General features: G+C 45.5%; 1 protein-coding gene across 1 annotated transcript in view; it reads left to right on the forward strand.

Moving 5' to 3' along the window:
- Nucleotides 1-26342, forward strand: part of LOC143180792 (uncharacterized) — a 280953-nt gene extending 254611 nt beyond the window's left edge. The window contains exons 6-20 of the mRNA XM_076380754.1: nucleotides 215-2175; nucleotides 9911-9983; nucleotides 10413-10453; nucleotides 11953-12111; nucleotides 12946-14019; nucleotides 14096-14214; nucleotides 14299-14459; nucleotides 14629-14900; nucleotides 16614-16854; nucleotides 19141-19275; nucleotides 21624-21818; nucleotides 22510-22572; nucleotides 23227-23495; nucleotides 25445-25662; nucleotides 26041-26342. Coding sequence (XP_076236869.1) covers nucleotides 215-2175; nucleotides 9911-9983; nucleotides 10413-10453; nucleotides 11953-12111; nucleotides 12946-14019; nucleotides 14096-14214; nucleotides 14299-14459; nucleotides 14629-14900; nucleotides 16614-16854; nucleotides 19141-19275; nucleotides 21624-21818; nucleotides 22510-22572; nucleotides 23227-23495; nucleotides 25445-25662; nucleotides 26041-26316 — 5257 coding nt within the window. The 3' untranslated portion in view covers nucleotides 26317-26342. The remainder of the gene's footprint in view (nucleotides 1-214; nucleotides 2176-9910; nucleotides 9984-10412; nucleotides 10454-11952; nucleotides 12112-12945; nucleotides 14020-14095; nucleotides 14215-14298; nucleotides 14460-14628; nucleotides 14901-16613; nucleotides 16855-19140; nucleotides 19276-21623; nucleotides 21819-22509; nucleotides 22573-23226; nucleotides 23496-25444; nucleotides 25663-26040) is intronic.
- Nucleotides 26343-26709: the final 367 nt, after the last annotated feature.

A 26709-nucleotide genomic window follows, 5' to 3' on the forward strand; every position in this document is an offset into this window, starting at 1 on the left:
ATTCAGTAAATAGAGAGACGAGAGGCTGTCGAGAAGAAGGGCGGTCTGAATGCTTCGGAGGTGACAGAGATAATGGTAACGAGCTGCGGCGGTCGGTTTCGTTAGATCGCGCCGACCTTGAGCAACGAGCTTGCACTCGTAGATCGAGCTCACCGCATCCATGCATCCGTCGAGAGAGCAGATTTCCTGATCCTCTGGAATTTTTGTGTTCCAGGGTGGAACTGACCAGCGTGCCAGGTGGCCAGAATGCGATGGCTCATCTCAAAAAACGGAAGCTGGAAGCAGAGTCTGTCAGCCCGAACCCTAAGCAACCGCAACAGCAACAGCAGTTTCAGCAGCAACCGTTGATCAAGAAGCCCGCTCAAACGACTATTCCCCAAGAAATGGAGACAGCTGATGCTGCCGCTAAACGAAGGAGGAAAAGCGTCCGCGACGATGACACGCGAAAGTCCATCGACACGAACGACCTGAGCAAAAGTATACCGTTGCCGCAAAAGAAGCGGGCATTCGCTGCTGGGAACTCTGGCAGCCCGGCGAGGAAATCGAGTAAACATTCAGAAGAGCCTGAAGACGATGAGACTCTTATCAGAGAAACCGAAGCAGCCTTGAAGAGTTTATCGGGAAGCTGGCCTGGTCCAAGAGGTTCTCTGTATCAGAGAGGTAACTCGGACGAAGACAAGTACGAGTCGAATTTCGAGAATCTCTTCGAGGAGAAGAAAGAGAACCCAAAGCTATCTCCTTCCTCAGTGTCAAACTCTTCGACAACCAGCAACGAAGCTGGCTGTTCTCTAAAGGACGTGATAACGTTTCGTGGGCAGCAGGACAGAAACAGCAAGTCCCAGCAACAATTAAAACTGCAAGATCCATCAAAGCAACAACAGCACCCAGTGAAAATCAAAAAGGAGCCCGAGACTCTGCTGAGGACAGAGAACGAGAATGTCGTGGTGCAAAATCAGATCAACAGCGAGCAAGGGAAAATCAGGCCAGTGTCTGTCAGATCACTGTCAAGCAAAGAGAGAAATGACAAGAGCATGGTCGGCAGTCACGTGGATCTTCAGGGTCGACAGACGGACAAATACTCCAGATACGACCCGCCAGACTTCAACGAACTGGTGGACGATTCGTCGAACGAACTAGAGATTGACATGTCAGATCCAAGCACCGAGAAGGAGGACGTTGACAGGGACAAAATGAACGACAGGGACAGGGATCGCGCGTGCAGGAACGGGCAGTCACCCCAGAACGCTGGAAGGCAGCAGCAACAGCAACACCCACTCTACTCGAATTACCATAGACAGTACAACGAGAACGGTATGAAGCTGGCAAACGCTGCCACGTCTTCCTCGTCCTCGCCACCGTCGAATTCTCCATTCTCCGCGACCTCAGCGTTCAGACCACCCAACACAGATCACGCGAAGACGACTGGTCGCGGTACAGCGTCAGTGGCCGTGCCTTCCGCGGCGATTCCACCAATCGGCCCGTACCCAGCATCCGCTACGTTTGTCGGTTACCCAGCACCTGGGCCAGGACCCACGATGCCCACACCGCAACCTGTTACAGGCATATCGCCAACCGCGGAGGATAAACATTCCTCCACGGTTTCCCTACTCCAGCTGAAGACACCGAAGGAGGAGGTCCATCACGTAACGAGGCACGAGATATCACCTAGCGCTGTGACAAGCAACAAGAGCCCAACTGGTGGCCTCCCAGCAGTGACCAGTCCCGACTCCTCGAAACAGTATACGATTCTTCAGCCAGCTGGGGTTGGCTCGAGGGCAGCCAGTGCTATACAAGACATAGCCAGGGAAGGGGTAGTCAGTGTCACGGCTGTCACCAGTTGCGGCACTACGAACGGTGGCACGACGAGCGGGAGCAACAGCAGCAGTAGCGGCGGGAACTGTAATAACAATGTTGCTAGCAAGAACGCGAACAGCAGTAGTGGTAGCGGGAGCAACAATGCTAACCCTAGTAACGGGAATGGGAACAATGTGAGTAGTATCTCTATTACCGCCGTCTCGACCAGCACGACCACGTCCAGTCCCACGACGGGAGCCGATGTATCGTCTGGAACTGGGTCAGGACAGCAAGAGAATGTGATGAAAATGCCGGAAAGGTCTGGTACCTTTGACGGAAGCAGACCGGGAATGTCCATGTCACCGTCCAGTCTCAGCAGAGGTGAGATTTTTCATGTCTTCTAGTGGGAGTTCTGATCCTTGAATATAGATTATCTGGTATTTTTGTATGGATCTTTATGAAGTGACTTAAGGATACCATAGAAAGTATTATTAAGGATAGTTGAAAGGTTGAATCGGTATATTTTGTCGAGACTTCAACGACTGCAAGTAGGAGCAACGTTTCGAACAGGTTCTGCGAGTTATTAGGCTTCGCGAGGTTCGGATAAGAAACTCTTGAAATCATTGATGAATCTAATGCTCGGTAGGGTTGCTGTCCGTGCGTTATCCTCCTCGAGAGGGGGCATTTTCGACTCTCCCGCGTGCTGTATTCTTCGCAGTCTCTCACTCTCCCTGTCTCTTGCTTTCTCTATGAAGTTAGGGCAGTTAGGGTAGCGCGGAAAATCAATAATTACGAAGCGAGGGGCGATGACTCAAATGGTGAAATCAAGGTCTCTCAAAGTAAAGTTATTCTACGTATCCTCTGCTGCAGTCGCCTTTGTCCTTGTCTTTGACGCTGCTTCGAAACTATTCGCTACGTCGCGGGATGTCTCGATAATTTTCAAGTCATAACACAGGGAAACGTACACCCGTTAGACATATTCAGGTACTTTGAGACACTTTAGAGCGTCGGTACTACAAGAGACACATGTGTAGACACTTTTGGGATTATCCTTTGAGCACTTAATATTTACCCAAATTGCTTATACAATATTTAAATAACACTACTTTCCTCACTAACTTAAACTAATTTCATATTTTTCTTTCTTTATCGTGGTTATGTTTTAATATTCTACAGAAGGATATTGTATCTATCTAGCTCCGATAGTTTCGACGGCAGTTAATAAGAAGAGGATGTTTATCAAAAGTTATTTATCAAAGTCAAAGAGATTAGCTTCCCTTGAGCGGAGTTTAGCAGAAAATCCCCCCGATATGCGATGACAGGGAATCAAAGAAAATTTCTTGTACGCTGGCAAGGGAGGGTATCGCATGGTGTGACAGGTGGGAGTTCGAGTGCATTCCAGGGTCTTAGGGCAGCGATGACACGATGTGCCTAGGCGGGGAAATTTGGGGTTGATACCACGTCATACGTATAAGCCGCAGCTGTCAGCATCTAGAAACGTGACTAGCAACCCAGCGGCGCACCATGCTACCTTATTACCGTCGTGCGGCTCTGCTGCCTGTCCTCATTATCCCTTTAGCGTTTTCTCTGGCCACGGCTGAAATGAACAATCTCGAAGCGAATTGAGGCGGCTAGACATGGGAGAGAGACAACACATAGCAATATTTTTCGATACTTTTCATACAGAAGAATAATACTTGAAATATTTACTACAAAGGAAAATATTAACAGGAATTTCATGGATTCATAACTAGATTTTAGTTATCTAAAAGTATTCTCAGTTGAGACACTTAGATATATATAATTTTAAAAAATCGTATTGGATTGATCCCCAAATTCGTGTACATAAAAATATTCTTGCACGTAAAATAAACAACAACTACACACACGATTTTTGATAAATCACACCAACATTATATTACTAATAATCATACAAAAAGAAATTTTTTATCGTCACACGTAACATTTATCCTGAAGAAATTTCCCTGTCAGCTGTCAATCTCGCGCAACGGTCGATTATTAAAAGATCTCAGGGCCCAGATAGGCCGAGTAATCCACCGCCACGGAAATCTCGGCGAATAAACGTGGGGTCGCGATAAGTGGTCACGATTAATCGCATACTTACAAGCGTGACGGACCCTGGTCGAGCTATAGTTTTAATCGCGGCAGTCGTTCGTCTCGCCCATTCTCGCCGTACGCGTACCCGATCCTTTCGACGGTAGCGACAGGATCGCGTGCACCCCGTCGTCCCTCCCCTCTCATATTTTTTCCCACATTCGCTGCCCTTTTCCACACAACGTGCACGAGGCAGCACACAGCGTCCGCGTAAGAGCGTGTTGACACGCCATAAAACCGCTATCGGGAAATCCGTCGGCCGCAAAAACCACCCTTTCCGCGTTGAAACCGCGCGCGGCAGGCAGACGGGCAGGCAGGCAGGGTTGGCCTAGCTAATAAAAAAATAAACTGCCCTGTAACTCAATTTTACGCTGCCTTTGCGACCGCACACATAAAAAGGACCTTTACTCGCGCGCTGGGGCTCTACCCTCGCGTTAAGGGCGCGCGCCGCCCCGTGTAAATACCGTACCCCGCGATCGCTCCCTGCCCTGCGAGACTTTTTTTAGAATCCTTCGTCTTCTACTTTGCGGCCGACACCTGCTCAAGTCGAAGGATTTCACGATTTGCTTGGAATAATTATAGGATGTAGGGTAGGGCCGCGGTTGCCCTTGCTGGGCTCGTACCGATGAGCATCATCTTGATCCTATGACGATGCGATGGGGACGACAACGTGATGGGGATACTTACAGGGTCGAAGAAGTCTCACTTGAGGGTTTCTTCTATGATTAAAACGAGACAAGGTCGCAGATATCGAGCGATTAAAATAAAACTGCTGCTATTTACTGATATGCTTGCATGCAAGGTGGACTTGCTCATCGATTGCGAACATGAAAATAGAGAGTGTCTTCTGAAATTTAAAATTCTTTTATGACAAGGCTATTTTTGGTATAAGTGGCTTCAAAGTTGAAACTATAACAATTTTTGAAGTCTAGTAGACTCCTCTGGGGGATGATAGTATTTATATTAACTCAACTTTTAATACTTGATACGAAAACTGTCTCTGGACAACTTTTAAAGATTTCTGTCGCGACTTTCATGTGTATCACTGTTTTTTGACATTCAGTTTGAATTCAGTCTGATATCACAAGTGTTCTGTTGTGGTTCTCTGATAGACCCACTTCTCAGAAAATAATTCAGTAAAAGAGAAACTGGACAAGAAAGGGTTAATAATTTATCATGATGGAATCACAGTGATCCCACCATATTAATATTGACACCTTAACTCCAGCCACTTTGACCTACCGTTGCTCTCTGCCGAGAGGGTTAACCATAATCCTGTTACTCCCTTTTCGACACTCCTACGCGATCGCAAATAAAAGAAAGGAGAAGGAACGAGACGACAGAGAACAGAAAGAGCTCGGCACGCGTCGTACGCGCGGTGGTCCGAATGAATAAAACAATTCTGGTGTTTATGTACACCTCTGTCCCGCCCGTGGTGACCCTCACGTGAAATGGCAACAAAATAACACAATTACACACTCGGCCACGGCCTCACCCTCAGCCGCCAGCTACTCATCCTCGTTCGCGCCCCCATCGGACCCCCTCTTCCCTCTTTTCTCTCTGACCCTCCCGCAGTCCCATCGTCGGCTTCCCATAGGAAAAAAAAAAACGAAGGAGATAGGGAGTGGACGTGGCGAAGAGAGAAATAGTGGAGAGGCACCGACCGACTCGTTACAAGTCTATTCAGAGATCCGGAAAGAACAGCGCGTGCCGGTATTCATTTTGTTGACCGGAACCATTATCTGCCCCTTCGTTCTTTTTCCCACTTCCTCCTCTATTCGGTCGGGCTTAGGCACCAGCCGCCCGTTTTAAAACCTTACGGCTAATTTATTAATCCCGCTGGCGGCCGACCGCTCGCCCTCACTTTAGCCCCGCTTGCCGTTTTTTACCTTCCCGCTAATTAAAAAACACCGGAATCCGGGCGTCGTTCCTTCACGGGTTTCGTGCCCGTAATTCCTCGCGTTCTTATTTTCCTTCTCTATTTCTTTTTTCTTTCGCCAGTATCGCGTGCTCACGACCATCGAAACTATTAATCGAAACTTTGAATCGCACTTGTTCTAGGGGAAATCGTTCCACTTTCGCTTTAGAGTCTAGAGCGGAGAATATGGGGGTGGAAGGATTTGTGTATCGTTTTGAGCGTGAAAACAGTGTGAGAGAAATGGGTGTGACTTCTTTCGGTAGAAATGTAGCTAGAATGCAGCACGTTTTGTCATTTTTTAACATTTTTTTTCGAGGGTTTTTAGAGATATTCATTGGTATGGAAATAAGTAGTTTTGGTCAATGAATGAGTAACTGACTATATTATGCCTGATCTAGACGGATATTACTACTTATAACATCACGTGCGTTCTAAAATACAAATTTTCCCAGAATTGAATTATTATAATACTGTTCATCGAATATTATAGCCAAGGAAAAATAATACTTTTCTACAATTAATATAGATAACATTTGTCACGTAACAGATTTATGAATTCTCGTCCAGAATACCGATTCGCATATCCTTTTGAAAACTGCACGTTAAAATACGAAAAAATAAATACAGGTATTCATACGTTCCATCCGAAACCTGTAATTAATTCTTTTCGCAATAATTACACTTTGAATCCGCTAACATGAATTATTAAAAATACGTGTTCCCATGGAACGAGCCAGATTTCATCCCCCCGGGGCAGAGGTCAGGCTTTTCGTTCGAGCAGAAAATCCAGTAGAAATTCCATTCGTTCGGGAACAAAAATGGCAGATTCAATCATTTCTCGTTTTATTAATACCTATTGGCCGTGTTTCTTGCGTTCCATCGACAGGATCGAAACGCTGCCGTTTCACCGTGCCTCTTCCTGCTCGTCGAATAAAGTATGTCGCTAATGACGTCACGTATCGTAATCCAATTTACGGAAGGTGGACCAGCCTTAAGAGGAGGCGAGTATCTAAGCAGGGATCGATTCTCTCTCTTACCCTCCCTTGCTCCTCCTCTACGTCTCTCTTTTTAGGAAACGCGAAATGACAGCCTGATGAAGTTTCTCGGCATCATGGCGGCCGTTCCTCGGAGCCAGGCGTAGTTGGCTAGACGGGATCAGGGCCAGAGGAGGATTAGTACACGACAAAGTTTATAAAAGTGCGCTCTCTTCAAGGGAAACCTCTACGACTAACCTAAAGTTGCCTTTCCCCTTCGAAGCTTCGACATCCCTTTTCGAACCCCTCTAACACACGCGACGAAAGTACGTGTACCATCGTCGGAACGAGGCTCTTCGTGTTAAGAAACGTCGAATCGACCTCGCTGACGATGAAACCAGCTAATACGTAAGATAAAGATCCCTGATCCCACTGGAACACGTCTAAATGGGATTACTAGAACACAGAATTTGTCTGAAGGGGTTCGACGAGGTGTCAAATACGGAGATCGAGTTTGAAGGCACCCTAGTAACACAATAGCTCGTAATTATGTTACATGTGCTAGTGGAAGTTACACGTTGCTAGTAAGTTACGAGTTGTAGACTACCAAAGTTCTATGTATGAAAAACTGAGTATACATAATAATTAAGTAGTCTCGCTGAAACCGAAAATAACCCAGAACTAACGCGGACTTAATTCAGATTTAATCCATGAGATAATTGTCAAAATCGTTCATCAAAGTGTACATTAAAAATCTTGCGCGACTACCGAGAAAATCACAGTGCACAGCAAGTGTTAAGTGCTGGAAAACTAAGTCTAGCGTATCGCCTATCAGAATTACAGTTCTCGCTAGGCAACTGTGACAGCAGAGTTAATCTGATCTCGATCTCCGCGAAAAGAGTTCTCTATAGTTATTAAAATCAACGTCGGGCTAAGAACGAAGAGACCCTGGTGCGGTGGTCTCATCCTGAGGGATCAGCGTTTCTAGGCTGCATACAGCGTGCTGGAAACCTGTAATTGTCTGGTCACGCGAGACCACCCTGAGAACACGAACACGATCGTACGTGACGTGCGCCATACCAGCCATTAAGTTACAGCAAGTGCAGGACAGATGGTGCAGGTTGCTTGAGCATGTCACCGATGCAATTTCGTGACTGTTGCAAGGACGGTGATCGTCGAGGCAAAAAAATTGCGAAAAAAACAGGGGAAACAATTGGACAAATTTGGTGTACGAGTTTCGTCGCTGACGTTTATACTCTACAAAGGCTTCGAAATACTGTTCTTCTTGATGCAGAGAGTATCGTGAAAGTTTTCTTGTAACTTTAGTCTCACAGAAGTTTGGCCTTCTTTTTTGTGGACCTGAATAGTAAAGCGAAGTCAGATCTAAATGGGAATGTTTAATGGAACTTGCGAGTGAAGATTCGCAAATTTTTAGTGTGTAAAACGTGTGTATAATCGAAGTTAGTGATGGTACAGAAATATAATTCTTGCAACAGATCCTAGGCGACAGTAATATACAATATTCTAACATTCAATATTTTACACCGTAACACTGATGAGATTGACTAGTTCATACTGTACTCAGAGTGTCGAAGAAGCTGGGTTCTCTTCCCGTTTTACTAGCAATTTTAGTCCGAACATGTACACAGTGCTAATCCCCGAGGCTTAGTTACGGGACAGAGAAATCCTGATGGTTATTCGCAGTTGCGTAACTCGTGCAACATGATCCAAGATAGCCACACGCTGATATCTCAGATCCCTTGCCTATCCTTGTCAGTTTTCATCTAGCTCGATTAACCGGACTTTGCAAAATCAAGCTACTTTGTGAAGCAGGAGGATGAATCGTATAAAAAGAGACAGAGTACGTACTAAACTTCAGATCTTCACAATTTTGATTTCATTCATTAAATAAAGTAATCAATGACGAGTTTATTTGCTTGAAAGTTCAACGATCTGAGCATACACGAATATTGACGAACTAGAAATACGACGCATTCCTGACGATGCAGCGAGTAAAAGTACACCACGGTGTCGGACATAGCAGTTGTCATCCATTCGATAGCTAATTTTCATTCAATTTCACGCGACGTTGTAGTCGCTTTGAAAGGATATTGGCCGACGGGCTTTTTACTGCTCCTGGTATTTCTTTGCTGGCTGAATCTCGCTGTGCTAATTAAAAACTCTGTTTTATAACGGTGCTGCGGCATTTCAGGAGATTCTGCCTAATTTTATGCTTCATTGAATTAAGAGTCTGCTATAATTTTAAATGAAAAATTTTAGCGACAATTATAATATTAAATTTTTGAATATGGAAAGAACGCGAAGTAGGAAAACAATGCAAGACATTTAATATCATATTTTTATGATCTGGCTCTGTACTGGTATTGCATGATAAAATAGTTCGTGTTTTATTAATTAAATGTGAATATAAACAATGAATAGCGTTATAAATATTAAACAGTGTTGCTAAGTTAAATAGCACAAACGCAGGAGTTATAGTACAAATTCTTTTTAGAGCAATGAAAGCACTATCCCATTGCACCTATTGTGTATATGTGATCATCGACAGGTGTACTCGATAATTCAAAGCGAAAGTGAACATGCAAATACATCACGGGTAGTTCAGTTTTACAAAGTCCCATTGTAGTAACAATATTTTGTCATAAAATGGAATCACTTGCGTTTTCAACATCATTTATATCGAAATTTCGACACGACATGGCTACACAATTCGTTTACAATTGAAACGATGAATGAGTTACACTTTATTCAATATTACAATTCTGCAGCATGCAATCGATATTAATTAAGGAACACAATACGATCAGTTGTAACACGTCACTTGAATCGAAAGGGGGACTGTTTTATCGTTCACTCCACATTGATCGCCCATTGATCGATATAATTATTGACATCTCTTTTTAATTTAAATTGAATGTTCCATTTCAAGCTTTTGTTACCTACTTTACAATGTAAATTATAGTTCAGTCTAAAAAGCAGTTCTCGTTTACATTAATTAAATAAGAATATGTATTAGGAAAATTAGGAGAAAATAAATTGAAGTTGTACGAAATTTACTAAGTATTTGTTACGGTCTGATTTGTTACAGAAGGCAACAAGTGCCCGACCCCAGGCTGCACGGGGCAGGGTCACGTGACCGGAAACTACTCTCACCACCGCAGGTAAGCAATTATCGGTAATTAACCTGTGCTCTGCACTTTGCCCTGGTCGATTAGACACCTACGCGCTAGGAGGGAAACACCAAGCGGAACCGTGCGTGAATAGTTGTGCCATGAACAGACCGACTCTACATTTCGGATCATGACTGAGTCATACAATCGAGGGTCTAACTGTTTTGCCATGAATAGTCGTTGAGAGACCTTTAGCATCTCGCAGTATAATACAAGGCTACTTGAATCTAAAATGGAACAGTAACTGGAACAGTAATTATCAGTAGCATTACATACATCACTTATTACCATGAACAATATTTAATATGTTTAGACGACATAATTACTCACGAATTCTTTTAGTTTCCCGAAGTCCAATATTTTATCCACTCACTATCAATCGCAACCAGAACTCACCTTTTTCTATTACTACAATTCCAGTCTTTCCGGTTGTCCAAGGAAAGGTAAACTAACACCAGAAAGTAAGTAACCGCAATATCGCTCTTATCGTAGTTACATAGATGCATCTTCTTTTTGCGAGACTGCCTTTTTTCGCGCGACGGGGCAAGGAAGTGGCGACTGAACCTAAATGCACTTATCCTCTGCCGACACTTCATTTCGTTCATCGCGGATCTGCATTCTCAAGAAAAATTCATAGTGCAACGATTTCTTACGTTTCTCCACCCGCGCCCGCGTAGAAATTAATTTTCCTTGGGACGAAACCTGCGCAAACTTCCTCGCTTCGGGGCTTCGACGCGAATGTAAACGCGACAGTGACGTAACGAGGAACATGGACGTGCGTGATTCAAACGTGAATCGACAGTGAGACGCGTTGAAACGTACCCGTCTGTGTGTGTCTATGTGTCTGTCTGTTATATTCTTTGTGCTTTTTCGTTTGCGGGGTAGAGAGCTTTATTTATTGCGTTCATCTTCCGTTCTTCATTCACCGTTTCTGTTTGTAGTTCAATCATTAGTAGAGAGTTCTATCACCACACTCGAATTTTACTTACGCTGGGCCGACGGCCTGTCGAACATCTGGAGAACTCGAGACACGGGCGGTACGACCATCCCCATATATGCGTATGCGCACACGGCAGAGTCGACGGGAGGACTTCTGCGATTGAGTATAATTAAACGGCGATCAACCACCCCTGTGACACGGTTCCCTGACGAGCCACGCACCTAGATACGTCTCACGGAAAGATAGAAACTGGGGAAGATAGTGGAGAATTTTTAGAATCCCTTATTTTCCCTTTAAGCACAGATTACTTTATGAAATATTGAAGTCTACTGTCAGAGATTCTTTCAAACATAAATACCACTGCAGCGAAGTCTCAAGTTACTAGATTCTATTATGATAAAGTTTGCATTGGATGCTTCTCTATACCTTGAAGATAAAATAGAAAGATATGTATATTCGCAAAAAAGCTAAGTAACTTGCACTTTGTATATCAGACACACGAGAGACCTCCAAACAGTCCCGCCCCAGGTACACGTAGCAAACCCAGGACCACAGTACACAAGCTACAAATTATTATCTGATTAATTTTCACTGAATTGATTATGTCTTTACTTGAGTTTCTCTCTACCCGCTCGGTATACTTGATTGTACTGTTACACATTGATTTGTATTTTCATCCCGTGACGTTTGTTGTAACCCGTCTGATTTATCTCTACTTCTTCTCCTTATATTACTTACTTTTTTTTCTGTTCTGTCCTCTGTATACTACTATCACACAACATGTCTCTCTTTCTATCTCTTCTTCTCTTACGGTGTCCTACGTCGAACCGAAACGAACGCCGACAGTCACGACCGTCTAATTATACTCAATGCATAAGAGAGGCGACAGAAGGTGAACACCTCCAGGGGTGGTTCCTCGTCAGACGTGCGTGTATGTGCGTGTGGCTCGATGATTGCTGTCGCTAAATCGTCCAAGGACGGTTCTTTGTAACCACGCCACGTGTCTCTGGGTTCTCACAGTTCTGGCGATGCATGACACTATTTTGAAATGCCCGACGCCTGGTTGCAACGGCCGTGGCCATGTCACCCCGAACCGGAACACGCACAGGAGCCTGTCCGGATGTCCCATTGCCGCGACCAATAAGCAGGCCGCACGCGAGGCACGACACAAGGCTCAAGGTAAGGCGGCAGCCCTCCAACGTGCCTGGAATTCGTCCAGCACGAAATTCGACCTACGCCCCTTCGTGAAATCAGACCCGGGAGCTTAAGCTTTCCACACTCGGGGAAAGAAAGCCGACGTGAGACGTGCGATCGTTCCTTGCCAGTTATCGGATCCTTCTATTTCGACTGTTTTTGATACGGTGGTGATAGAAGTAATGGCGATTTTGTGGATAGGTTTATCATGTTCAGTTGATTTTTAGACATCCTTTCTACCTCGCAAACGAAATTTTAGATCCTTTAATTCATTTTTGAGTTATGTGATAGATTACTGTGAGGACTTTAATACTGAATTCTAGATAGTGTTCAGCTAGTCATATCTCACGTTTCATGAATCATTATCTTCCATGGCTTATTTTTAGAAATCTGCTCTTTGCACATAGTGTCGGTAGATATAGAGTACTAGTAATGTTTTACACTGTAGCTGTATTTCTTACTGTACAAGGTGTCCAGTTACCAAAAATTTAAGAAGTGGTCCTAAATGTAAAAATTCGAGCCTTCATTTGTCAACTATAAGCGTTGACTATAATCACTGGCGTAAAAAAGAATTCTGCGATACTCGATAATAATACTGCCATTCGATTTGTCAAATTTCAGATGAATTTTATCAAGCAATTGTTAAAGACTCAGTTGCAATTTCCCTTTACCTTGAAAACTAGAATCACCTCTTGAATTGTCTTCCACCTGTAACTGAATACCCTGTACAAAGTGCATGCAGGTCACCTTATACTAAACAGCCACCTACAAGTAACGTTACAGCAACATAAATAAAACGTAACCCTATTTTCGCGACAGTGTCGGGAATACCGCCAGAGTACATCAGCACGAACCTGTTGCCTTCGTCGATGGATAGCAAAAGCTACGCGCAATACGGATCCACGACGCAGGACACAAAGCCAGTTTTAAACAGCCTGACCTACGATTACTACACGACAACGAAGGGCACGGGGATCAACGTGAAACCTCCGAAAACCCCGGAGGACAGTCCCTCGTCCCGTGCCACTAAAGTGGTCCCTAAAACTGAGAACATGACGCCGAGCGGCAGTTGCTGCAGCACTTTGCCAGTCAGAGGGCAGAACGCCGATCTGTTGGTGCCGAAGACGGAGGACGCCGCTTCCTGTCGAGTGAACTCACCTCCGCCACCACCACCACCAACTGTACGACCCAGTTACGACTCCTATATGAATCAGGACTCGAACTCCTCCTCCATGTCCTCGATGGACGCGATGGGCTCCAGGGGATCCATCGGCGCGACGATACATCATCCAAGCCAGCATCCGACGCACCACGTCCTGCCGATGCAGCCCACGGTCGCCTACCCCATGCCCATGGTCGAGGACACCAGGATGAGTCATCAGATGTCCCAGAGATCTCCTTACGAGCCGTCGGCCATGATGGCAGCGGCGGCGGCTGCTGCTGCTGCGGCCACCACCAGCGAGGAGCTTTATCATCACAGATCAGCTGAGCACGCGAGGGCCTACATGCACCCTGGCGCGAATAATATAGCGCGACCAGTAGTGTCCTACTCCAATGAGATCGCGAACGCAAGGGGCTACGAAAACGCGGTAGCCAGCGCTGCCAATCACAGACCGTACGATCCTGGTACCACGTCAGCTTACGAGAGGTACGATACTCAAGGCTGTGCACCGATTCAATCCCAGCAGCAGCAACAGCAACAGCAGCAGCAACAACAACAGCAGCAGCAACAGCAGCTGCATTCGAGGACGAATATGTACTATCTGGGCCAGACTGGAATGACTCCGGAGGAGCAGGAAAGAGTTTATCATCAAGAGGCTGCGGCAGCTGCTCAACAGCATCAGATGGCGATGGCTGCTGCTACTGCTGTTGGAATGATGAAGACAGAGGATGGTCAGTTTGAAAGTGAGAGAATAGGTTGGTTTATTGGTACGTGGTTGGATCTGATTTTGTGGATGTTTTGTTCCAGTGAAATGTGTCACTGTCGCGCAAGTGCAGCAGATGCAGAAACCTGGGGGTCCTCCGACCTCTCCTGGAGGATCCGTGATGGACTTGTCGACCTCTAGCGTGACTTCTACTAGTCCACAGGCGAGTACTGAGAATTTTTAGAATGTCTATGATTAAAGAATGACGGATTTTTTAATTGGAAATATTTGGTGGAATTTGTTACAGGCACCTCCATACGGCTCTAATAGTCTAAGTCCTCAGTACGGTGGTGGTCAGACTGTGGGCGGCAGTCCCCAAGCGGCAGCCAGTCCCCACTTGACGGCGAGTCCTCAGGTCCCGAGTCCACAGGGTCAAACCCTCGACCTCAGTGTGAATAGGCTGCACAGGTAATTAAAAGTTCATTCTCTTACATTAAAAGCCATGTCATGAGCCACAACAAACGTGTTTTATTCAGATTGTCATTTCACTGTTTTCATTTAACAAACTTAAAATGAAAGTTCCTCTCTAGTGAAACGAAGTAATATTAAATCGTATATCATTTTCATCTGATTGCAGCGGAGCTCCCAGTCCCCAGTATCCAACTGGCCATGGAGAAGCTGTAGCGGTTCCAGTTGGACCAGGATTCCCAGCGCCCAGACCAATCGAGGAGCAAACCGAACCCGTTGACTTCTCAACAGCGAACGAGCCGGTCAATTTCAGCGGGGGGCCAGGAATCAGGCCTGTACCAGGATTTCCGCCACCCGGTGTGCACGTCACGGCGTACAGTCGAGAGAGCACCCCTGACAGCGGGGGTTCCCACTACATGGACGCCTACCGTGATCCCACTGGTGAGCTATCGCTATTTATCGCTTAACTTAGCGGGCGACTCTTCATCCATCTCTCAGAAATACTTTATGATCCGCGACTTACGACCATCTCATCGTTAGAGATCACTGGTTGACTCATTCAGCATCCAAACGCATTGAAACAGTTCTAGAAATTATATCAGTCGGTCAAGAGGTTGTCCAGTGGAACTTTGACTAACTTCACAGGATCAAACCTGATCTATTCTTTTGATATCTGATTTTGATGATTGTCTATTTTTAATATAAAATAGTTCAAGTTTCAATCGATGTTGCGCTATGCTCTTAGTATAGAGTTAACTCTCGAGATGTGGATCTCTCACGTACACAGTGCCTTATCTTAAAATACTCTGACATTATCCTGCTAGTTACCCAAAATGTTAACTCAGGATTTCCACAGCCTACTGCAATCCCAAAAAACCCCAACTTCTCGAACAATTTCAAAAACTGTTGCACCCTAAACAGTAGCGCTGTCCTAAATTATCCGTGAGGTGGGTGGAACGCGGGGGTACGCCAATGTGTCCTTGACATGCTAACTCTCCAGCGTCTGTGTATGAACGAGATACACGCGACGCCGTGAGCGTGCTGCTACATCGGTAGCGTGTAACAGTGAACGGTCAGGGGAGGTGCAGCGGTGGAGATCCACAGATGAGGGATAGGAAAAAGAACAAAGAGCTGGAGGGGCTGGGGTGGCGCGGGGGTCCGAGAGGGGGTGGTACAGGGGAACGATACGCCGTTACAACCGTCGAATAAAAATTCGCCAGAACAGTACATGACTGCCATAATAGGCACCTATGGCCCGACTCTCATTTTCCTCGGTCTCTCTGTGCCTTGGCGTTCCAAACCTAGAACCCATTCTGTCCGTCCTCGTCGGCACCTCTCACGCCCTACCTGTCCATCTCCTTCTCGCGCTGCCGTTCCGTAGATGTACACCAGGCACCCCTTTCTACCAGAGCCGCCCCCTCTGTGGCGGTACACGACCATTGTTAATTATCAATATTTCGCGTACACGTAGCCGTAGCAAAAGTCCGGCGCGGCCAATATTGTGCGGACTCCGACGCTGGGGAGTAGTTATTGAAATTGAAACATTCGAGGCACACAGCACGCCGGCATGTTCGTTCGTTCGGCGTTGTCGTGTTCGCGAGCGACGTCGCCCTTGGTCCATAAGCTATTTGCGCTGCAGATGAAATGAATTCTTTCCCGGCCGATAAATGAATGCATAGATCTCACAACGGGTTAATCAAGCGTCGCGTCGCACTGAACCTTTCTCGCTACGCCTTTGTTCGTCTACTGTTCCATGCTTTTCCTGCGCTTCTTTATTTACTTCGTTACGCTGCCTCGTCCGCGAATCTCCTCGCCCGAGGATGGTTCTTCATAAAGGGGTGCAGTCCAGCAGATGAAATGCATAGTCGCGTCGTTTTCGCTGCTCGAGCTTTTAATGCGGTAAAGTGATTCTGCTTTGTGTGCTGTTTGTGACAAATAATAAAATATGAGATGCAGAGTTGTCTGTGGTTGCGAAGGTGGGTTTAGGCATGTGTAATGGAGTTGGTGAAAATTGAGAGAAAATGGGATATAGGAATTTAGGTTTAAAGTGTGGTAGATTTTTGTGAAGAAGGTTTTTAAGTAAATGTTATTTCTGTTTTGCTGGGGAGTTGTGCGTGATATAGAATTAATATTGTGAATAATTTCTGTTTGTAGGGTATGGACCAATGAGTCCACATCCAGGCTACGGCATGACTGGCGTACAACCGGAGTACCCTGGGAACACTTACACCCCCTACCCCACTGCTGGCTATAATTGCGGTGGAACCTATCCAGGAGGGCCTGTGACCTCCGGTTACCAAATCCCAGCGGGTTACACGCCGACACCCTGCTATAGTATGCCACCTCCTCAGCATACGATGGGGCCTCTCGATAAGCCTACGGGTAAAGACGATAGGTAAGAAACCAACGAATATCTAATTCTCTAAAGCAGCAACGCGTTTACTAAAGAAACAACGACGTTCCCCGTTCACGCAAAATACGTCTGAAACCGTTCAAAGGAAAAGGAAAATTCTTCTGAATTAATACTTAAACGCCTCGATTTCCTGGACCTAATTTTTAGTCCTTTTCGCGCAACATGATTGGACAAAAAAGTAGTACAAGTTCTCACAAGTAATATCAGGTACCTCATTTCTCAAATGTCTTCTCCCGTTTTTCTCTATTATTACTTGTGAGTACGACCGATACTTGAAAACGCGACAACCAGAGAACAGAGAAATGCAAAATATTTGGACCAAGTTAATCAGCCAAAGGGGAAACGCAACGTCCAACGAGTCAGACGAACGTCCACGGATATTACCGTGCATGCGAGCATCGCACGTTTGGTACTTGCCTTGCGGAAGGGGTCGCGCGAATCTCTCTCGCGATATATATTCGCGGGTGAAAAGACGCACGGGGGCAAAACAGTGACGGCGGCTAACGTCGGCGTAGAGGGAGGCGCAGGTCGCGCATACCTACCTCCATTTTGTTAATTAAAGTAATTACTCTTCGTACCGAAAGTGCCAACCTTATTCTAATTGACGTAAAGCTCAGGCGGTAGGGTGGAGAAGGCGCGGTTCGGCGCATAAGGAGAGAGGAGGCGGCGGAGCGAGGGTGTGGGAGGCGGTGAGCTGCCGAGGGTGGATAAGGTCGAAGGGGAAGGTGGGGTATAATCAGTTGCCACCGCACTGGATTATGGGACGAGACCCTGCGTCGTCCCATCGAGGTTAGACCCTTGAAATGCACCTCGGGCAAAATTTCGTTTCGTTTCTTTCCTAATCCCCGCCCAGTCTGGAATCTAATATATTTGCACGAACAGTATCGCTAATAGAAAATATCATAATGATCGAGCGAAGATGCTGTTGCCAAATTTTAGGAGTGTTCGTCAAAGTGAATCGAAATTAGACCCTCCCAGTGAATCCTCATGTTACCACAGAAATTTCGACCTTATCAATGGCACTTGCGACGCAACCCTCGTTTGTGTTTCGATCATATTACCTGGGCTCCCCTCAAAGACTCATTTCGCTCAAACGATGGGAACCATTCGAGACAATTAAGTAGAGAAGCCATGCATTCTCAAGAATAATAGTATATCGTATCGACTACGGTGAACGTTCGGGAATTCGTCCCTGTTTATCGGTGGCGGTACATGGTTAGAGGTTGAAGGGCCAGGGATTCGACATCGCGACTTATCGTCCATACGAAAGTAGAGGGAACTGGTTAGACGGAGGCACGGGAAATACGGAGGCTGGGCATCCGGGGGGCGGTGAATTGCACTCAAGTCCGCATCCGTCGGCTCGGTTGCCCAGCAATATCGTGGCCACTCAAGGGCCATCGAGGTTTTCGAGGCTTCTCATAGCCGGCGGTAGTTGGTTCATCTACGAGGAGACGAGAAAAAAGCCGAAGCAAACCGCTCTCGCGTATATTCCTTTCGCCTCTTCCTCCTCCTGCGCCATCATCTTGCTCTTTCTCTACCCAACTCGAACTTTTCAGATTTTTTTTTTTTTCGGCTCATATGTCGCTATCACGCCCACCATCATACACGGCGCACCCTCCCTCTCGCCGCGAGAAGGAAAAGTTGCGGAGCGCAATAAAACTTTTCCGTCGCTATACCGTGCTGTAACGATGCGGCGATTGCGTTGCGGCCACGTTCGTACGCTGGATGTCCGATTGCTGATGTATTGTGAGTGGAAGGAATGTGACGGGGTGCTCGAGACTACCGACAGGCTTTGAGACGAGTGGTAACGTTAATCGAGTGGTGTCGTTCGAGAGTCAATATTTCTTTAGAGATTGACAGGTTTTTTTATGAGTCTTATGTTTCTCAGTAGGCGTAAAGTAGACAAATTTTGAAATAGTCATTGACTGCTTGAGGGTTTCTGAAGTGGTTGACCATTACTACTTAGATTATTCGAATGAGGTTCGATTTTGCACCATAATATACTAATTAACGTAAACTGTACAACGTGAGCCCCTAAACTCTTCTTCGTCAAATAATAATATTTTCCTAAGAAGACCTTCCACCCACAATACATTAAATCCACGTCAAAGAAAATAATACATAACAGTAATCGCGTTCATCATCACCAACCGTACGTTTGGTGAATATGTTAGTAGTTGACCAATTAAGAGACACTTAGAAACAGGCATACGAGAGACGAGCAATCGCGTTAAGAGTGTTTTATCGTTGTGATGTTGTTCGATACAGTATGAGGCGGCACTCGTTGAATTTCGCGCCTCGGCCCGCCCCTCGTGGTCGCGACGGCAAGGAGCTGATACAGTGCCCCACGTCGTCCTGTGATGGCATGGGTCATGTCTCGGGAAACTACGCTACCCACAGAAGGCAAGGCAGCATTCACATTCACACTGACATTCAAACATTGACGACGACATCCGATTGTGTATATTTATATATATTGATATAGCGATGCAGCACGCACGCACGCACGCTGAACACACACGTACACACAGACAGGGGGGCGTAGAATTTTGCAGACTAATATCTCTGGAATTAATCGAGATATGGAACTTCTCACATCACGCTATCGAGTTAACTTTTTTATCCGCGGGCATGTAGGTTATATCAAACAACTTTTCGGTACTTGTTCTAGTCCAGCTTGCTAAGTTATTACATACGGGTCAAAGTTAAAGCAAAGTCACAATGGAAAGGGGAGAATAGGGTAACAGAAGTTTACTTCTCATTGTAAACAGAAGGAAATAATAAGTAACAGATTTATAGTAAGAAATGTACTGTATTTATTCATAATTTCGCGTGTCTGACTACATACCATACGTTTCTACTTACACGTCACGCTTAAGAAGAAAGCAATTGACAGTCTCGCCAATTTCTCTGCTACTATTTCCCGTGAAATGGGATTAATTTTAAAGAACGAAGACTCTGTATCTCATTTAATAGTAGGGATATTGGTTCATAATTCTGTTACGTTTACATTATACCCACACAGACGAGACTCCTTCAGTTCTCCCATTATTCTCGCCCAAAAACAGATTCCTCAAGTAGTACGATCCCTAAAATTTTACGAACACACATTCCTTAAAAGGGGAATCGTACATTATACACGTTAACATGCATACATTACAGTAACGTCACAAAAGTGCGAGATACATGGATGGGATATTGCATCGATGCATATTGGTGGTCCGTGGCGTAGTGGCTTCTTAAGTGTTTTGTGACACTAATCATTTATTTAGTATACCCAGTCACCCCAACCATTTCCCGGCTGAACCAGTCTTGTACTACCTTATTCGATATTGTTGTATTTCTATATTATCATATACGTGTGGATTACTCATTGGTACAATAGCTATTTACATTATTAAGCATACCGATGTAACGCATCTTATTTTGTTATTTTTTCATTCACGGTCTGTCTATCTTTTCTCTCCCCCAACCCCCCACCCCCTCTCTCTCTCTATTTGTGTACCTTTTTACATACTTAGCCAGTCAGCCTTATTGCGTTACCGTACGATGTACCATGTACCAAAGTGTGTAGATGAGTTTCGTGTTGAATGACTTACCATTTGCTCCCTGTTTCGACCCGACCCCTACGAAAAGGGATGGCAAAATCATTAAGAGCGACTAAGAATACCGTGGTAAAGACGTTTCCACCAGTCTTTAACGTAGATGTTCGTTATCATGCGCATTTATGTCCGATCACCGAACCCGCCAGTTCAAGAACCGCTTCGCCAGCCTCGAGTGGGCAGCTTCGTAGCGAACTGTTGTCAATGACCATGTCAGAGCAGAAGTACGTAGAGAACGTAAAAAAAAAAATGTAACGAAGATCACGGAGTGCCGCAATTCGGCAACGCGTGCTCACTTGTTAACTTAGAGATCGCTGGAAAAGACGCAATGGAACGAGAAAAAGAATGTGACAATTGGCAATTGACGAGTTTCACTGGGGTCAGGTGTGAGTGTGCTCCCTGCTCTCCCCTTCAGTGTTCCTAGAGTAAGACTAACCTTGTACTTGACATGAACCTGAAAACGCGATCGTTCGTGCGAGCGACACCTCATGAGTGATCCAACTGGAACACGGCGTTGCCATTTGCATGCTATCATATTATTATACGATTACACTTCGTCGATTGCCCGTTTCGACTGTGCGACTATTATTTTACCTAGCCTGGGGAATAAACCTCTGTTTGGGACCTAAGACTCAATTCGATCGTTCGAGAGAGAATGAACGCACTGTTCTTCACGAGTCTTAAACCTCCCTGTTTAATGTCTTCGTTCGAACTGGACGCAAGGCAAGTCGTCTAAGAGCAATCCGTGCGGAAGGCTGCCTTTTGACAGTGATTTTAATGTGTAAGCAGCCTGAGTAGACGATCTCGGTGAGCTAAACTTGCAAACATGAACCAAACTTTATAAACTAGTTGAAACTTTATTCAGAATTCGTTAAAGGCTCGTCGAGATCTTCTACCTGGTAAATGGACGTAAGTACCCGAGACTTCTTGGCAACGTCGCGTAAATTGCATGCGATGTGTTGCTGAAGCCATCGTTGGATGTTTCTGAGGTGTGCGTTCGTAACTCTGACCATGGGGATTCATGCGCTACTAATTCCTCGAGCAAGCTCTAATCATTTGTATTGCTGATATTAAACTAAAAGTATCGCAGAATCGTCATGGTATAGTTGGAACAGGTTTGTACAACAGGAACCTCTGTTTCCTTTGCAGCCTGTCCGGTTGCCCGCGAGCTGACCGCTCCCAAATCCAAGCGCACTCGCAAGAGCTGAAGTGTCCTACACCTGGATGCGATGGGTCTGGTCACGTGACTGGGAACTACTCCTCTCACAGAAGTCTATCGGGCTGTCCACGGGCTAACAAACCGAAGAGTAAGCCGCGGGATGGACAAGACTCTGAGCCATTGAGGTTAGTCATGGTACACTGTCTTCCTCAAGCACACAGTCTACCATAACATCCTTCTGTCTTTATTGCCTTAGCCTTCCTCTGCTTTATTAACATCTACCTTTCGATTGAAGTCGCTAAAGTCTATATTATCTACTGTTTAATTGAAATCTGGGTTTCTGAAGTTCGCGTGTTTGGTTTTTTCAGATGCAACTAGAGACTCTATGGGATTAGTTAAAGTCCCAATTTCTGGGGAACCCTAGAATTTTGCGTTGTCATTAATTACAATCCCAAATTTCTTGATAGCTTCAATCTGGTTCGTGTTTTACACTAAGATTGCAGACATGTGAAACATTCCATTGATGTGTTATCTAAAACTTGCATATTCGAGTCTGTCGGGTGCTGTAGTAGACTCTATGGGAACACCAATTTCTTGTGAACTGTGCAATTTCGTGTGTTGCCCCTAATCGCGATCCTAATTCACGCTTTCACCTCGTTTGCATTACTTGCGACTGTGCTGTCTTCCTGACCACATCGCCCACACTAAGATCCGTCTGAAGGCCGAGACAAGAAGCTTCCCTTTCGAACCCTATCCTCGTTTCCTGGCGCAAAGACGCTGACTAATAACTAGTGGTTTCCGCTCGTTTCATGCTCACTCTGTGTGGATGGGATGTCATGGTTTTGGGTAATGGTGATGTTGGCTTTTGGACTACAGATGTCCGATCCCCGGATGCGACGGCTCTGGCCACGCCACTGGCAAATTCCTGTCGCATCGCAGGTAAAAATTCCTATCGGTTTATCGTGGAAATGGAGCTGTAAAAATTGACACGTTTACTGTCCAGTCCTTTAGTATAGCGAGTATTGTCATAGACTGTGCATCATGTGCCATGCATGGGACAATGGACGTGTTAAAGCTAGTTTTGAAAATTTGAGGCTTTTTCAATATTGAGACTTTTGGGTATAACTCTTGTTCTTGTTGAAGATATTTCTTAATGTTTCGTATGCATTGTAGCTTTATCAGAAGTCAAGTAATATAGTATATGCATAGAAAATTCGCAGCTTTTCAGTTTATTCATTTCACTAAATTATCCATGTGTATTTTAAAGAGTTCTGACTTGGATAACTCCACTTATAAGAGAACATTATAAGTTGAAAACAATTGGTGGTGATTGGTGTCCATCATGACAATTATCGTATTAAGTCTTCCTGCCTCCCCTGATCCACTAGAAAGCCTCAACATTGAAAATAGTAAAAGTAACTCTCAGCTTTAGAATATTCTAACTTCGAGCTCTATCATATCCGCTAACTAACTCATCAATCTCTCTTCTAAGCTTCTCATATCCACGCACTTGCGTACCAAAGCATGAAGAACTTCACCAGGAACGGTGAAATAATATAACTCCAATAGCGTTTTTGATAACTCCTGTTGCAGCGCGTCCGGCTGCCCCATGGCTAACAGGAACAAACCGCGAGTGTTAGAATCAAGTAGCACCCTGGAGCAGCACAAAGCAGCGGTCGCAGCGGCCACAGCGATGAAGTTCGAGGGTGTCAACTGTCCCACGCCAGGCTGCGACGGGATCGGCCACATAAACGGGTCATTCTCGACCCACAGGTCCCTGTCTGGTTGCCCCATAGCTGGGCACGCAGTGAAGAAGCCCAAATATGAGGACATGTCGAGCATGTACAGCAAAGGAATCGCCGGTGAGGATCAAGCTGTCCCTGATGTGATTCATGTCCTCGAATACCGATACACGGCACTGTTGATTGAAGAATGAGAAGGTACCTGCGGCTCCGCGTGAAACGAGTCGATTGAGATTTGATAGAATGAATTCTCGATGGCTGAATGAAATGGAGACTCTATTCACGTTGAGCCACGGACCACGTCGCGATATGCGACTGACTACCGAAATGGGGTAGAAGAGGGATTGTAGAGTAGGCATGATCGTCTAAGTTTGCCTTTTAAAATTCTTTTTCTACGCTTTCATGTCGCACTCGTCCAGTCGTGACGTTTCATTGAAGTCCATTGGATCGAGTTTGATTGAGCAAAAAGAGAAGAGATTGAAGAGTAATTGGAAATTGGAAATTGGCTGGGCGAGTCGACAGCATACCGTGACAAAATTATAAACCCTTATTTGTAAACTTGTGCATATATGACCTTGTACTTGATCCTGTGCTATGCCATACTCTACTCTTCACGCAATGATGTGCTGTCATACCAACAAGAGCTACCTCGTCCTTCTTCCTCTCCCACTTCTCTCTACCTCTCTATTCAGTTACTTTCTTTTACTGTTTCTACTTGACTCTTACCTTCAGTTCTCTCCTTTCTTCTCTGATATATTCGTATTCAGGTGTTCACATAAAACACAGAGCCTTCTTTGGTCAGCAAGAGAAAAAAAAAAAAGAAAAAAAAGAAGTGAGAAACCTGAACTTAGACACCCCCGGCCTACGCTATGTCACTTTTAGCCCCCATCTCCCTTCTCCAAATACGAATTTGGCCCTTCGCGAGATCCTACCTCCCGCAATGATTATGTGCAAGAGAAACATGTAAAGCCAAGACAAACAAAAGCAACCGTTATATCATAATAATGAAAAATAATGTATTCTGATTTATTCTGGGATCACGATCAGCTCCTTTCCTGTCATTGAGCTTTGAGGAGAACATTTACTTTTGAAGGTAAGGGACTGACGTACTCGCCATTTGTTTTCTATGTGTTTTCGGTGTTACATACAAAAATCCACACATCAGTAATTTTACTTTTACGAGATGACGTTCCGAGTGTTGGCTACACCAATGCCGCGCTGCTCTGCTAAACAGTTCAAGCTGTTACACTGTTGTATATCTGTCGAAAACGCCACGTATCATGCCACAAGAAAAGGCCAGCACTCGGTGTCTCTCATCTTTTTCTTCTATCTGGTATGATGGCACCTCACGCTACCCCAAGACACCCTAACATCGCTCCCGATCATTCTGCTCCCGCGGCACTCTCCTAGTAGGTTCGTGCGTATGTCGATGAACCGAGTCACTCGTTTCGCCGAAAGAACGGTTCTTAACCAGATCGTTCCCATCACTTCAGCACGAACCACTTGCAGACGGAACCGATCCCACATCTCAAACAAATCCCGTGCAGCGACTTGGGACACTTAGAACTGCCTGGCAACCGACTAGCGTTGCGAGACGAAACGGCTAACTATAGTCTTTGCTGTGAACATTTGCTTCGATGATCCAACCCAAATCGCTGTCCCCGAAAAGCTTCCCCCCCCCCCCAGGCGCTACTTACATGCTCGCCACATTCTCACATTTTATTACGCATATATGAACCCCGCACACCTATCAAGAAACGTATTAGTACATTTGTCTCTGTAATATGAAACCGCTTCCGTAACGAGTGGACAGAGTTCTTGATCGAGCTTACAGTCGAGATTAGGTTGTGAGCTAGCCGCCTTGGCTTCTGACGGTTCTCCTCGCCAGGCAAACGGGTTCTCGAGGTTGCTGACTTGATTGACATTCTGTTTTCGAAGAATCGAATATACTATCGAACGTCTCGAGAACTCGAGTCGAGGGAGGAGGCTGTTAGAAATTGGTAAAACAAATGTACCCCATGAGACATAGGATAGGTTGTTAAAGTGGACCGTGTATGTCCTATATTCAGGGGTGGACACCAGTGGTCCGGCTCACGGGGGCGCGGTGGGTACGGGTCAGGGTAACACGAGTGGTGGCGGTACCGCCAGTGGTCAGGGCGAGGATCTCTACACACTGGAGGCCGAGATAACGGAGCTTCAGAGGGAGAACGCTCGAGTCGAGTCGCAGGTGCTGCGCTTGCGCTCCGATATCACCGCCATGGAGAATCAGTTGAAGCAAGGTGAAAAGGTCAGTAGGCTTGTTACTCAGTCGGTAATTGATTATTACCGTGCGATGATAGAGGAGACACAGTAATTACCAGTTATTGGACATGTAGAGCTTGATTGACTCTGGGCAGAGAGCTTTTCGAACACGCCTAGTTTCAAAGATAAACTTCCTCAAATTCAGATCTCAGGGAATATAAGTATAACAATCTTTTTACAAGTCTCAGCCCAGGTCAGAAGCAAAATATGTATCCAAGTAGCCTAGACTCTGTAGTAAACGTAGAGTACCATTGCTGCCAGTTGTTGATAACAGACGTAGACTTTTGAATTCCTTTCCTATAGAATTTTAAGTGCACATTTAATATATCTTCATGTTCGTAAAGAAAGGTTTGTTTCTCTGCAGGAAACAACAGCCATTTCTCAGCGAAACAACGATCTGACCGAGTACTATCAGTCGCTGCGGGAGAACATGATCACGCTGTTGGAGCACGTGCGAATACCGAACGCCCCGGGTGGACCGCAGGAAAAGATGGGCCACGAGAACTTGGACAGTTACCTGACAAAGCTGCAGACCCTGTGCACCGCCGATGGCTATTGCGCGGACGAGACGAACCGACCGATATACGAGACGGTGAAAACCGCCCTTCAAGACTTCACTGTTCTACCAACACCCATCTGAGACCATCTTTAATGCTCGACAAGTTCTGATGTAACGTGACACGGACGCGTTTCCACGAAGTGACCTATTCTTGTGACGAACAGTAAGGAAGATCGCTTCTTATACGATTGCCGATTGGACAGTCTGTATGAATGTGAAACGATTATCCTGTGTTGATAATAGATGCAAGACATAGGGAAGAAAGTGATTCTTCCTTAAGTATAAAGACTCTAGATCGAGAGAGTTTGCTAGAGTGCCTCTCGTTCGAAGAGGGAAAAAGGAAAACAATGTTTTTACGTATTAACGGGTGATCTGCTCGCCTACCGAGCGAGCATGGTGCTTTCAACCACTTCTAGGTGTCGACTGAGGGTAAGCTCGAAGCCTCCCCGACGGCTGTACAAACTGTTAGTAAAT

The sequence above is a fragment of the Calliopsis andreniformis genome, chromosome 6, assembly GCF_051401765.1.
Source record: "Calliopsis andreniformis isolate RMS-2024a chromosome 6, iyCalAndr_principal, whole genome shotgun sequence".
In the NCBI taxonomy this organism is placed as follows: domain Eukaryota; kingdom Metazoa; phylum Arthropoda; class Insecta; order Hymenoptera; family Andrenidae; genus Calliopsis; species Calliopsis andreniformis.